General features: G+C 41.1%; 1 protein-coding gene across 1 annotated transcript in view; it reads left to right on the plus strand.

Annotated features, from left to right (window-relative positions):
* Positions 1 to 8,324: 8,324 nt before the first annotated feature.
* Positions 8,325 to 13,018, plus strand: part of GORASP2 (golgi reassembly stacking protein 2) — a 31,686-nt gene continuing 26,992 nt past the window's right edge. The window contains exon 1 of the mRNA XM_014846604.2: positions 8,325 to 8,684. Coding sequence (XP_014702090.1) covers positions 8,622 to 8,684 — 63 coding nt within the window. The 5' untranslated portion in view covers positions 8,325 to 8,621. The remainder of the gene's footprint in view (positions 8,685 to 13,018) is intronic.

Consider the following 13,018-nt stretch of genomic DNA (forward strand, 5'->3'; position numbering starts at 1 on the left):
AAAGTAACAAGGTTTGTTTATGCAGACTCCTTCCATGAATTCCCTGGCTCTGGTGATAAGGATGCCTGTCCTGCCGTTGTATTTTGTAAGCAGGTTTGATTTCACAGGTTCACAGCTGGCGAGCAATTTGACTAAGATGACTGTCCCACCCATATCTAAGTGTCAGGGGAAAAGAATTTATCTTAACATGAAACAGCTATCCCCTTGGGGTAATTTCTAGGGGGAATGAGGACTAATGTGTTACTAAACCCTTTGTAAGTCCCTGAGAGCCCCTTGGCATGTTGTGACCTTTAGACAAGAGACTTTCAACAATCACCCTTAACATCTCTGTACATATTGTGCTTTAACGAAATGATTTATATTGTCCATGATACAGAGCAGGGGCAAGGAGAAATACACTGCCTAGGCTGGCAAGATAGGTTCTTCTCTGTCACCCAGGACCATATAGAAACTCTACCAACCTCTTCCCCTTTCTGAGGAAGTAATTTGGTACAGCTCATGAGTTTCCATCTCTCCACAATATCAAGGGGAAAAAACCCATCAAGCAAGTAAGATGGGTATCAGGAGGTCAACATTGTTCTGACTGCACTAATCACCAGTCCCACCAGCACTTTCATCTTCAAAGGGCCCACAGGTAATAATTAACCTAAGCACTCATTCCATAAAATTAGACACCTACAAAGTTGCTAGAAGGATTCAGCTGCTAGGAGACAGCTGAAAGAAGTAGATCTGGGAAAGCTGTTTCAGTAGGTTCTTCTACCTGCAAAAAACCAGACAGGCAGTCTACCTCAAGTAATAGAGGTTTTAGTTAAAAATACATGTAGTTGTAAAGGCGATGGAAATGTCAAAGAAATGCAAGAGCATTAGTACATTTTGGGCCTTATTATTGAGCTTGTTTGCTGGGAAGATTGCACCAGCTCTAGAGATTCCCTTTGACAAAAGTGCAAAGACAATTCGACGGAGAAAGGATGGTCTTTTCAAAACATGGGCTGGGACAATCAGATGTCGATATGCAAAAGAAATGAGCCTCATCACACACCTCACACCTTATACAAAAATTAACTCAAAATGGACACGTACCTAAATGTAAATTGTAAAACTATAAAACTTCTAGAAGAAAACAGAAAATCTGTGTGACCTTGGGTTTAACAATAAGTTTTTAGATACAATACCAAAAGCACAATACATGAAAAAAATTGATAAATTGGACTTTTTGAAAATTAAAAATGTTTGCTCTGTGACTGACATTGTTAAGAGAAGGAAAAACCTGGGTGTAAGTCACATATTTGGTAAGGATTCATATCCAGAACATATAAAGAACACTTAAAATTCAACAATATGAAAATAATGCAATTTAAAAATGGTCAAAATATCTGAATGGACACTTTGCCTAGCAAAATATATGGATGGCACATAAGTATATAAAAATATGTGCAATAGCATTTGTCATTAGGTAAATGCAAATTATAGCCACAATCTGATACCACAACATACCTAATAGAATGATTAAAATCCAAAAACTGACAATAACGAGGCTGATAAGAATGCAGAGTAGTAGGAATGCACATTCATTGCTGGCGGGAATGCAAAATAGTATAACCACCTTGGAAGACAGTTTGGCAGTTTCTTCTAAAGTTAAATATAAATTTACCATAAAACCCAGTAAATCCACTCCTAGCTATTTACCAAGTGAATTAAAAATTTAGTTCACATAAATCCTATATGCGAGTGTTTATAGCAGCTTTATTGATACTCGCCAAAAACTGAAAGCAACCAAGATGTCTTTTAACAAGTAAATGGAAAAACAAACCATAGTACATCTATACAATGGAATACTATTCAGTAACAAAAAGGGTGAGCTCCTGAGTCACACAAGATGCATGAATCTTAAATGCATTGTACTAAGTGAAAGAAACCAGACCCCAAAGTCTACAGATTGTGTAATTTTATTCATATGACATTCTAGGATAAGCAAAATTATAAGCATGGAAAACAGATGAGTGGTTATCAGGAGTTAAAATAAGGGAGGGAGTTTATCACAAAGGGGACACACAAGGGAATTTTTAGGATGATTGAAATGTTGTGGATGGTAGTAGGGTAGTGGATACATGCATTTGTAAAACCCATAGAACCGTACATCACAAAGAATGAATTATAATGTGTGCAAATCAAAAGAAAATCAACCAGGATGTCAGGGATCCCAGGATGGAATACAGACTAGAACTAATGAATCTAACTGTACTGCACAGGTAAATATTGCCGTATCTCTTCACTGTACTGAAGAGCGTAGAGGGAAAAAGGAACCAACCTGCGTAACTTTGGAAAATGATGTTTTGACTGGAAAACCTAAAGCGAAAGATAAAAAACTGTAGATAAATACAATACTCCAGTTGGTAAATTTGTTTCTCACAGGAGTTTGTTGTTAGTGCCGTCAAGTCAATTCCGACTACTAGTGACCCTGTGTACTGCAGAGCCAAACCCTGCCTCGTCTTTTTCTTCCATTCTCTCACCATCCTTCCAGTGCCATATCTGACAATGCTCCACTGCTATTCACAGGGTTTTCATGACCAATTTTTTTTTTTGAAAGTGGGTGGCCAGATCCTTCTTCCTAGTCTATCTTAGTCTGGGAGCTCCACTGAAACGTGGGTGACCCTGTTGGTATTTGAAATACAGGTGGCATAACTTTCGCCATCACAGCAACACACAGCTGCCACAGTATGACAACCTACAGACAAGTGATGCGGTTCCCTGACCAGGAAATGAACCTGGGCTGCAGTGCTGAGAGCACCAAATCTTAGCCACTAGGCCACCAGGACTAGCTTCTCATAGGAGTATGCGTTAACAATTCTGAAACTACTTTATACGTATACTAAGGTTGAAAAAAATAAGTAAATAAATGGTAGATAATGGGAGCTAGGTTTCTCACTGTCAGAGAAAGAAGTTACAAATAAGCAAAGGGAAAATGCTAGAATGAATCCTGTGGTTCTCAGTTAGAGTTGAAGACAGTATGAACTCATATTTAGTGTACATACAAATAGACATAGAAATAATTCTAGATATGTGTGTATATATATATACACACATATATATATATATTCACATGTTTCCTAGCTCTGATGAGAAGGCCTAAAAGCAGTAACACTTCCGCAGCAATGAGCACCCAGTACCCAGATCTTGGTTTTTAAATACCATTCTCTGACTAAAGGAATCAGGGCTCCTGGGAGGAATGGCTGATTGCAGGGCTGGAACAGGAAAAATACAAGATGAGCCTGGAGCATTTTATAGTGCCGGAAAGTAGGGAAATGTTCAAATAACAAAGAATGGTTGCATAACACTGTAAATGTGCTTAATACCACTGAACTATATACTTAGAAATAGTTAAGATGGTAAATTTTATGTTGTGTGTATTTTACCACACAAAAGAACTTGGGAGCCTGGGAAAGGGACGCAGAAGCCAACCTGAAAGTGGTCCCAATGGGCAAAGCTGGAACAATTTAAACAACAAAATATGCCATTTTGCATTCCCACCACCATCAAATAACATAGTATTGGATTACAATCAAAGTACAAAATAAATATACATGAGCCCGTACTGATATAAATAAAATGATGGAACAAATAAAAAGGAGAGAAGAGGTAAAATTTCTTACAGAAGAATTCTAAATTATTTCTATGGATGCTCCCCTCCAGGAGGTGGAGCATGAGGGTGAGCTAGACTAAGTGACTTACTTCCAGGAAAAAGGGAAAAATAGTAACTTTACTATTAAGGCAGACAGCGCCTTCACAAAGTGATCGAAATTAACATCACCAGTAATGAGTCATGTTACTAGCATGCACTTCTGATATGACGTAATGAAAAAGGCACTTCACCTCTGTAGTCTTCTTCCCCCAAACCCAAAGCACAGTCTAATCATGAGAAAAACACTAGACACACCCAAATGCAGGTATATTTTGCAAAACACCTCATCAGAGCTCTTTGAAACCATCAAGGTCATGAAAACAGGAAAGTCTGAGATACTGTTACAAACCAGAGAAGACTAAGGAGATAGAACAACTAACTGCAGTATAGGATCCTAGATTGGATGCTGGAACAGAAACAGAACATTAGTGGAAAAACTTATGAAATTTGAATTAAGTTTAGAGTTTCGTTAACACTAATGTACAAATGTTGGTTTCTTGGTTTTGATAAAGGTACCATGGTTATGTGAGACGTTAACAATAAGAGAAACTAGGTGAAGGGCATACGGGAACTCTTTATCTGCAAGTTTCCTATAAATCCAAAATTATTCCAAAATAAAAAGTTTGTTTAAAAAAACTAAATAAAAAGAAAAATTTGATGATAAAATTGTTGAGAACATCAAAGAAACACAAGAACATCAGTTGACAAGGCAAATTGGGCCTTGTCGCTGTGATTGATGCCTAGGAGCATCGTTCTCAGCTCTAGAGATTCTCATTTGTTATCTCATTGCCCACAAAACAGCAGGGGTTTATCGAGCATTGCTCTAGTGGGGTAGTTCTCAAATTTTGTGTGTATTAGAATCACCTGGAAATTAATAAAGACTATTGGGATCCAGGCTCATTGAAGTAAACTAGCACTTGGCTTTCTGTAATTTCACAAAGTTCCCTGATCATTCTGATACATATCCAAGCTTGAGAACCACTGCTTAGCACTCTGCCATTAACATGACCATTCATCATTCATTCATTCAACAACCATTTATTGAGTAATTATTTTTTTAATTGATTTCATAATAGTTTACATCAATGTGAGATTTCAGCTGTACATTATTTCTTGACTGTCACCACATAAGTGTATTGAGCAACTATTTTATGCCAGCCCCTTGTTAGTACTAAGTATACAGTAGTAGTCACACAGGCAAGAAATTCATGGAGCTTACATTCTAAAATGCAAATAAATATACACTGACTGAGTCTTTTCTTGTATTTCCCAGTTCCAAGTTCCCAAAGAGAAAATATGATTCACCTTTCTAGTCACCATCTGTAGTTTTTTTGAGGGGTGAGGGCAGAGCTTTTCTTAACAGGCCACTTCATAGGTTACTGGTTAGTGTAGGTGTTGGTTGCCAGTAGGTCAGGACTCTACTTCAGTCAACTATGGCTGGGGCTTCGTGGCCCATAACGTGACCCCTTCTGAGATTTGCTCCCTTACCAAAACAAACTCAGTCGGGAGGGAGTCCTGGATGAAGGAGCCCTGCTGTCTGACTGTGCAGAGTGGTTGTCATCCAAATGCTTGAGGAGCCAAACTTTCCCAGGGCAATCTGGAGGCAAAAATATTAGGCTACACTAGCCAGTATGACACAATGACGCCCCCATCACAAACTTCTTATTTATGGGAACTCGGAATTAATGAAACCAAGAAGAGACACACAAAATGGCATCTCAGATGCTTCTTCCAGAAAAATAGATTTCTTCTGGTTTGATTTTTCAGTCTGTAGATATTTTCTTTTGCTGGGCTTTGCTTCTCTGCTGCCTGTGATGTTTCAGAATGCCAACTTGCCTGCAGCAGATTCCTACTTCCATTGAAACTGACTTGGACAGTAATCCCCCATGTGTTCCCCTACATCATGTTGTATTTATTTGTATCAGCTTTGGCAACATCTTTGGGATTTTATTCTCTGTCCTCTGAGCTTGTTCCCTAACTAAAAGAGGAAAACTGGAGCAAGGGTAGTGACATTATTTCAGGTGATCCTTGTACTTTACCCTCTACCAATTGCCACTAAAGAAATAACACAGGTTTTGATGAGGCACAAACAGGAGCAGCAGAAGTAATTTATTAACTGATCCGAAAAAGAAAAGGCTTTGCAGCTATTCCTTACACACATTCAATTCAAATCAACAAACACTGCTACCACGTTCCCAAAGCTCAACCAGAAACTGAGGATCTGAAGACGAAAAAAACATGAGCCTCACCCTGAATGATGGACAGGCCTGTGATGATGATGATGATGTTACCAAAAATGAAGGAACTATTTCAGTAGCTCAGAGTGAGGAGAAACTCATTCTGAATTTAGGGATAAATAAGTAACATTCAAGATGGGCCTTAAGGGATGGTTAGAACTTCTCTAAGTAGAAAATGTAGGAAAGAACATCCCAGACATATGGATTAGCATGAATAAAATCAAGAAGGTAAGAAAGTAAATGGCCTGCATGGGGAAGAGTAGGTAGTCATTTGTGGGGGTGAAACACAATACAGCTCTAAGGAAGGGCTGGAGTTACTCATGAACTCCCAAATGCCTGCAGCCTGGGTTCTGCAAACCGTGGCTACTGTCAGGCATCTGGGAAAGAAAAATTTTGATCACTGACATAGCAACAGCTTATGACACCACCATGAAGATTATAATTGCCAAGCTGAAGAAGAACATTATCATCAAATGTAGTTGTTGTTATTTTTTTTTTGAGGAAGATTAGCCCTGAGCTAACATCTGCCAATCCTCCTCTTTTTGCTGAGGAAGACTGGCCCTGAGCTAACATCCATGCCCATCTTCCTCTACTTTATATGTGGGACGCCTACCACAGCATGGTGTGCCAAGCGGTGCCATGTCCACATCCAGGATCCGAACCGGCAAACCCCGGGCCGCTGAGAAGCAGAACGTGGGAACTTAACCACTGCGCCACCGGGCCGGCCCCTAGTTTTTTATTTATTCCTTTGTGCTAAATTTATTAATTTGTTGAATTAGCTCTTAGACACTCTGCTAAGCATTGGGAACACAGAGCTGACCCCACTGCAGTCTGTCCTTGAGGAGCATAATAACTGGAGATTTCATTTATGTGTAAACCTCCTAAAAACCTAGTATTGGTTTGTTGACAGCAAAGAGAAACGATTTTTTATTTTGAAATTTTAAATACTGTTTTATTGTTATAGAAACATTCCATGAGCATTATAGAATATAGAACCAGCAAAAACAAAAAATAAAACATCTCTCTCATCACCCAGAGATCAGCACTGTACCTCTTGGTTCATGTCTTCCCACATCTTCACACATGTGTATAAGTATTAATATGTATCTTGTCTACAAAAATACTTTCATATTGTTTACAGATATATTCTGTCTTGTAATCTGTTTTTTTAGTCAATAATTGCCACTTTTCCAAGCCAATAAGTGCTTTTCTTCTAATACTCAGTACGTATTCAAATTTTCCCAGTAGAGCCACAAATGTCCTTTACAGCTAATTTCTCCAAACCAGGCCCCAATTCAACACCTTTTGTTGCATCTCTTGGTTATGTCTTTCATATCTCGTTTAATCCAGTATAGTCCCTTTCTTATTATTCTGACGATGAAAAGAACTGGCCAGCAGTTCTGAAGAACAGTTGCCTCCTGTATTTGCCTAGTTGCTTCCTTGTGATGTCATTTTACTTGTTCCTCTATCCTCTGTATTCCTGTAAACTGTAAAATCTAACTAAAAATGTGATAGAAGCAAATTAAACGTTTCGGGCTAGAATACTTCATGGGTGACAATATTTATTTCACATTGCTTCACATCAGAATACACATATTCTGATATCTGATTGATCTACCATTAGAGATGGTCACGTTGATCCCTGAGCAGCGGCCGTATCTGTGGGTTTTCGCGGGAAGGAGCAAAAGAGGCAATGGAGTACGAAAAGCATGAATACAACTTGGCCACCTAAAGGAAGCGGGATCAGGGGCTGGCCCCGTGGCCGAGTGGTTAAGTTCGCGCGCTCCGCTGCAGGCGGCCCAGTGTTTCGTTGGTTCGAGTCCTGGGCGCGGACATGGCACTGCTCATCAGACCACGCTGAGGCAGCGTCCCACATGCCACAACTAGAAGAACCCACACCGAAGAATACACAACTATGTACTGGGGGGCTTTGGGGAGAAAAAGGAAAAAAATAAAATCTTTAAAAAAAATAAAAAAAAAAAAATAAAGGAAGAGGGATCAGGCACCCAGCAGCAGGAACACCGAGGACATCCAAATGTGCTTCTCAGTCTGGCATCGCTCAGATTGATCCTCCGATCTTGTTCTCACAATTAGGGAAGGCAACAAACAAAAACAGAACTTGGTGGGTCCTCTATGACTTTTTGGGACAGCTGAGCGGATGCGGTATTCAGCCCACGAAAAGCCACTATCACCTTCCTCTGTACAGCCTGGGACAAGACCTGTAAGCCTAGACTGGGAAGTTGAGTGTGTCTGCATCTTCCCTCTTTTTAGCAGCAGCCCTTCTCCCTGCCTCTGGCCACCAGGGGGAGCTACAACCAAGCAACCGTTCTTTCGGGCCGGGGGAACAGGTCTAGATGCATTTTGTCCCACCCAGGAACCCGTAGTGAGGTGCCGAGGCCGGATGAACCGTATTTCTACTGTCTCGCGAGCACGAGTAGGCTCCGCCCCCGTATTTCTCCTCTGACCTTACCTCCTAACCCGCGCGCTCCGGCCCCTCCCCGTGGCTCGCGGCAGGTGGCGCTGTCTGCGGCGTCCCAGCCGCCTTGGCTGCCGCGGCGACGACCTCCCAGAGGGCAGTGCGGCCCGGCTCTCCGGCGGCAGCGAGTGCCACGTCCCAAGTGCTACGCGGAGGAACGGAGCGGGAGGTGTGTGGGGGGCGGAGAGCAGCGCGGAGCCAGGCCCGGCCTCACTGATCGCCCGCCGCCATGGGCTCCTCGCAGAGCGTCGAGATCCCAGGCGGGGGCACGGAAGGCTACCACGTCCTGCGGGTAAGGGCTCCGACGGCGGCCCGGGAACGGCGGGCTGGAGGCGGGGCCTGGCCGTGCGGAGGTAGAGGCCCCGACGGGCCTTTTCCCGGGACAGCCAGGCCCGACCCCGCGGAGGATCGGCGGCCGCGGGCGCTGCCTTGGTCGAGGCCGGTTTGGGCGGTCGCTCGCATCTCGCCTCCCCGGAGCGCGCCGGGCCCAGGGTCCGCCGCCCTGGGAGGACGGGCTGGAGCCCGGGCTGTCGGCGGGGACTTGGCCGGGGGACGGCCCAGGCGAAAGGGGGACCCCCTTGGCTCTTCCTCCTTACGGCCTTCTCAGCCCCCTCCCTCTTAATTCTTAGTTTCCAAAGTTAGGAAAGGCCTGGGAGCAAAGTCTGCAAATAGGTGATGGTGAAGGTAGCATTTGAGTTTTCCGAGAAAAGGAAGCCTGGAACCCGCAGACTGCAGGAGGGGCATGTGACGGCAGGTGTTAATTCACCTTGGTATTGTCTAGGTGTCCAGAAGGACCAGTTAGGCAAACAGAATACCAAATGACCTAGAAGTAGGTTTGATGGACTTAAATTTATTTGATTTCGACAGGACTTTTTCCTCTCCTATGTCATTCCTGACCTTTCCAACCTTCCTCTTCCACATCTCCTGGCGGGGGGACTTCCATTCTCTTGTTTGTAGAACTGCTTAGGGTGTGGTGGAGATTAAGGTTTAAATCCACAGTGGTAAAAGAGGTAATGGAGAGGAATGTTTAAAAAAAATAATCTAGGTAAACAAAGGAAACCAACCTGAGTCACCAGGATTCTCAAAAACGTTGTATCTCAAAAGGTGTTAGCTAAGCCCTTGTTTGTGAACAACCTGGATTGTACAAAGCGGGTGATCCTTTCCTCGTGGAACTGGGAGTCTTTAAAAGTAGCATTGATGGTTGTGTGCTGTGACACCTGCATGAGTGGTAACATGATGGACTGTCACAAAAGTGGCCTCAATCTGTAGCACCATTTCAGTACGTAATGAAGTGTCACTAAATATTAGCTCCTCACAGGCAAGAGCGTTTTCACTGAAAGTGAGAAAATGCACTCCCTGATGCTACACTCATTTTCTGCCTTAGGTCCCATGTTTCAGGTGAGACAAACATTCTTAAACTAAATTACCCAGATATCTGCGTGTTAGGGCTGTGATCCATCACCTTTCTGATCTTCAGGGTTGTCATGCCTAGTTGCCTCTCCACTCTACTGAAAATCCCTCTTGAAGACAAACTCTTGGTAGGAAAGGGTAATTTTCCCAGAAGATAAAGAGAATGTATAAGTAAACCATATTACCTTCCTATTTCCTTCAGCTAAGCCAACCCTCAAGTGCCACACTGGTGGGGGAATGGAAAAAGTGTCAGATCCCAGATTCAAAATGAAAGTTGGTGGCAGTACTTTTCTGTTACCAGGTTTGATTTTGAGTTCTCTGCTCTGTGCTGTGTTATCCAGAATTACCAGCTGATTCTCACAGTGGCTGATTGTAGCCATGAATCCTTGGGGATTTGCTATATTTTATAATACATGCAATGAGTAAAACACAGTTTGAGATTAAAAAGTCTGTTAGAGAGCTGTACACATCATAAAGATTCCAATTCAATGACTTCTGTTAATGACTATGTTCAACGTAAAACAAGTTGAAGTGTGCTTTCTTTACATAGGTACACCTCAGTAAATCACTGCTCATACACATTCAGTAGTGCAGATATGTTATTAATCTATAAATCTGATTTTTAGAAGCACTAGGGACAAGCTTAGTTTCAATCTGCATCTGAAGCATAAATGTTGCACAAGATGAAGTAATTCTTACTTCATTTGAGTTTTATTAGAGGGAGCTTTAAAATAGTAATTATCATTTAGTTTAGAAGAATCTTTTAAATGTTTCTGAGTTCCTAACCTACTCTGCCCCTGATTCCGTAATTGGTTTCCTTATTTTTATTTTTAGGGGGGAAAGTACTATGTTAAATCTGAACATGTAAAAGTATCTTCCCTTTCATTTGTTATTGCCTAAGTGTACAGCAGTATATTCCTCTGCTGGGTTAATGAACTTGAAAACCAAAGTAAATATGGCAGGATAACCTTGGAATAAAATCACCCATGTTTAGCAAGTTCTAGAATGATTTAATTTGAAGTTTTCTTTAATAATCAATTCCCTGGCCATTTCCTTGTTAGTAATAAAAACTTCCATGCCTGGGTTTTGAAATGTCAGTTATAATGACACCCGTATCTACTGCTGTTTTATTATTGTTATTTCAAAGTCGCTACCATTCAGATAAATTGAACTTTGCATTTTCCCATTATTTTTCTATATCCACTATTAGATTCTGCTGTAAAAAATCTTTAGGGGACAGCATTGAAATGGTTGCAGATTTTCTGCTATGAACGGTGTACTTTCCTTTTGATGTATTAATGCACATTTTCATCTTGTGATCGTATTGAGTACCCAACTCCCCATACCCACCCTAGAAGTAAGCACTGTAGATAGTTTCTTATGTATCCTTTCAAAAATGTTTTATGCATATTAAAGAATCCCCCCCTTCACTCTTTCTTTTTCTTTCTTTTTGTAACTGTTGGGATCATATGATACATACTGTTACACACCTTCATCTTCTCATTTGTTAACTGTCTTGGCATTCTTTCCCTAGCAGCATGCTGAGCTCTGCCTCTTGCTTTTACTTAGCTCCATTGTAGTCTGTTGTACCATAGTTTGGTTATGCAGCACCTCCTGGTGTTGGACATTGAGTTTTTCTAGTCTATTGCTGTTACAAGTACATGTCTACAACCTTAAATCCTACCTTTTGTTTTCCCGTAAAATATACATTTTCCCAAATTATTGAATTTTATTGTTGTCTGTTGATATAAACGTTGATCTTCATTTTAGCAAATTACTGCATTGTTTTCTGATTATCAGCACCTGTTTCTTAGTGATTGGATAAGTTCAAAAAGTATAACAAAGAACCTAAATTACCTGTACTCCTACCATCTAAAGGTAAATATTGTTGAAATATTTTTCCTAGTCTTTTTTTTTTCTGTGCCTAACATTGCCCCTTAGTCATGTGTCACAAAGATTTTGAATGGTATGACATATTCTAATATAGTATGGTCAAAAGTTACCATGAGATGTTGGCTTTACAACTTAAATATCCAACAGCTGAGGAATTGTTAAATAAATGAGAGCCTAATCACAGATTGGAATGCTGTGCATTCAGTGAAAATTGTGTTTCACAACACTCTCTGGGCATAGGTATGCACCTCCACAAACTTTCATATATTTTCTAAAATTTATGCAGTCATCATGAACTATTTGTATATTCACAAAAAAATTAGTTATAAAAAGTTATTTTTAAAAAGTGGACTCCTAGTGGAAGATTTTAAAATTTGTTCAGAAGCCTTCTTTTATTTTTATTTATTTTTTTTTTTGAGGAAGATTAACCCTGAGCTAACTACTGCCAATCCTCCCCTTTTCGCTGAGGAAGACTGGCCCTGAGCTAACATCCATGCCCATCTTCCTCTACTTTATACGTGGGACACCTACCACAGCATGGCTTTTGCCAAGTGATGCCATGTCTGCACCCGGGGCCTGAACTGGTGAACCCCGGGCCGCTGAGAAGTGGAACCTGTGCACTTAACCACTGCGCCACTGAGCCGGCCCTGGAAGCCTTCTTTTAAAAATAACATCATATTTCAGATTCCCTTATGCAGTGGGGCTGATTGTATGTTCACCATGAGTACCACTTTTATTCCCATCCTCTAATCCTAACATTAGGCAGGAAAAATGTTAGCCAAGGCTTCTCAGTCTAGTTAAAAGTAAGTTACTACAGTTGAAATAACTTGAATACAGAATTCTTGCCTAGATTTTCTTTTTCACTTTGGATTCTGAAAAGTGAATCCATCAAGGCCATTTACAAAATTATATTTTTGGAGTTGACTCATGGATGCCCATTATAAGAGCTGTTTCTAAATTAAAATGTTCAAATTAATTCCGTTCTACACTTGATACTCTTTGAGACGGGAGATATCTGAGGACGTTCTGGAACCAGTGTTCACACTAATATGGGGACATAGAAGACATCATGCTGCACTATTCCTTACAATTTCCTCTGAAAGAGATTTTTGAGGTGATGGATGTTTTCCAGGAAGGGCCATCGAGAGAAAGTGATGAAGTGTATCTCTGGTGTAATAACAGGACTTTATATCCTGAGCATTTGCGGCAGATGGGGCAGCATTAGGTACTCTCCTTGGAGGAGAAAGTGATAGTAAGTGGAATTATTTCCACTTACCTAGACCGTGTCTACTGTTATGTGAATTTGCTCTTTTTTAATGGTGC

The sequence above is a fragment of the Equus asinus genome, chromosome 4 (assembly GCF_041296235.1).
Source record: "Equus asinus isolate D_3611 breed Donkey chromosome 4, EquAss-T2T_v2, whole genome shotgun sequence".
Classification (NCBI taxonomy): Eukaryota; Metazoa; Chordata; class Mammalia; order Perissodactyla; family Equidae; genus Equus; species Equus asinus.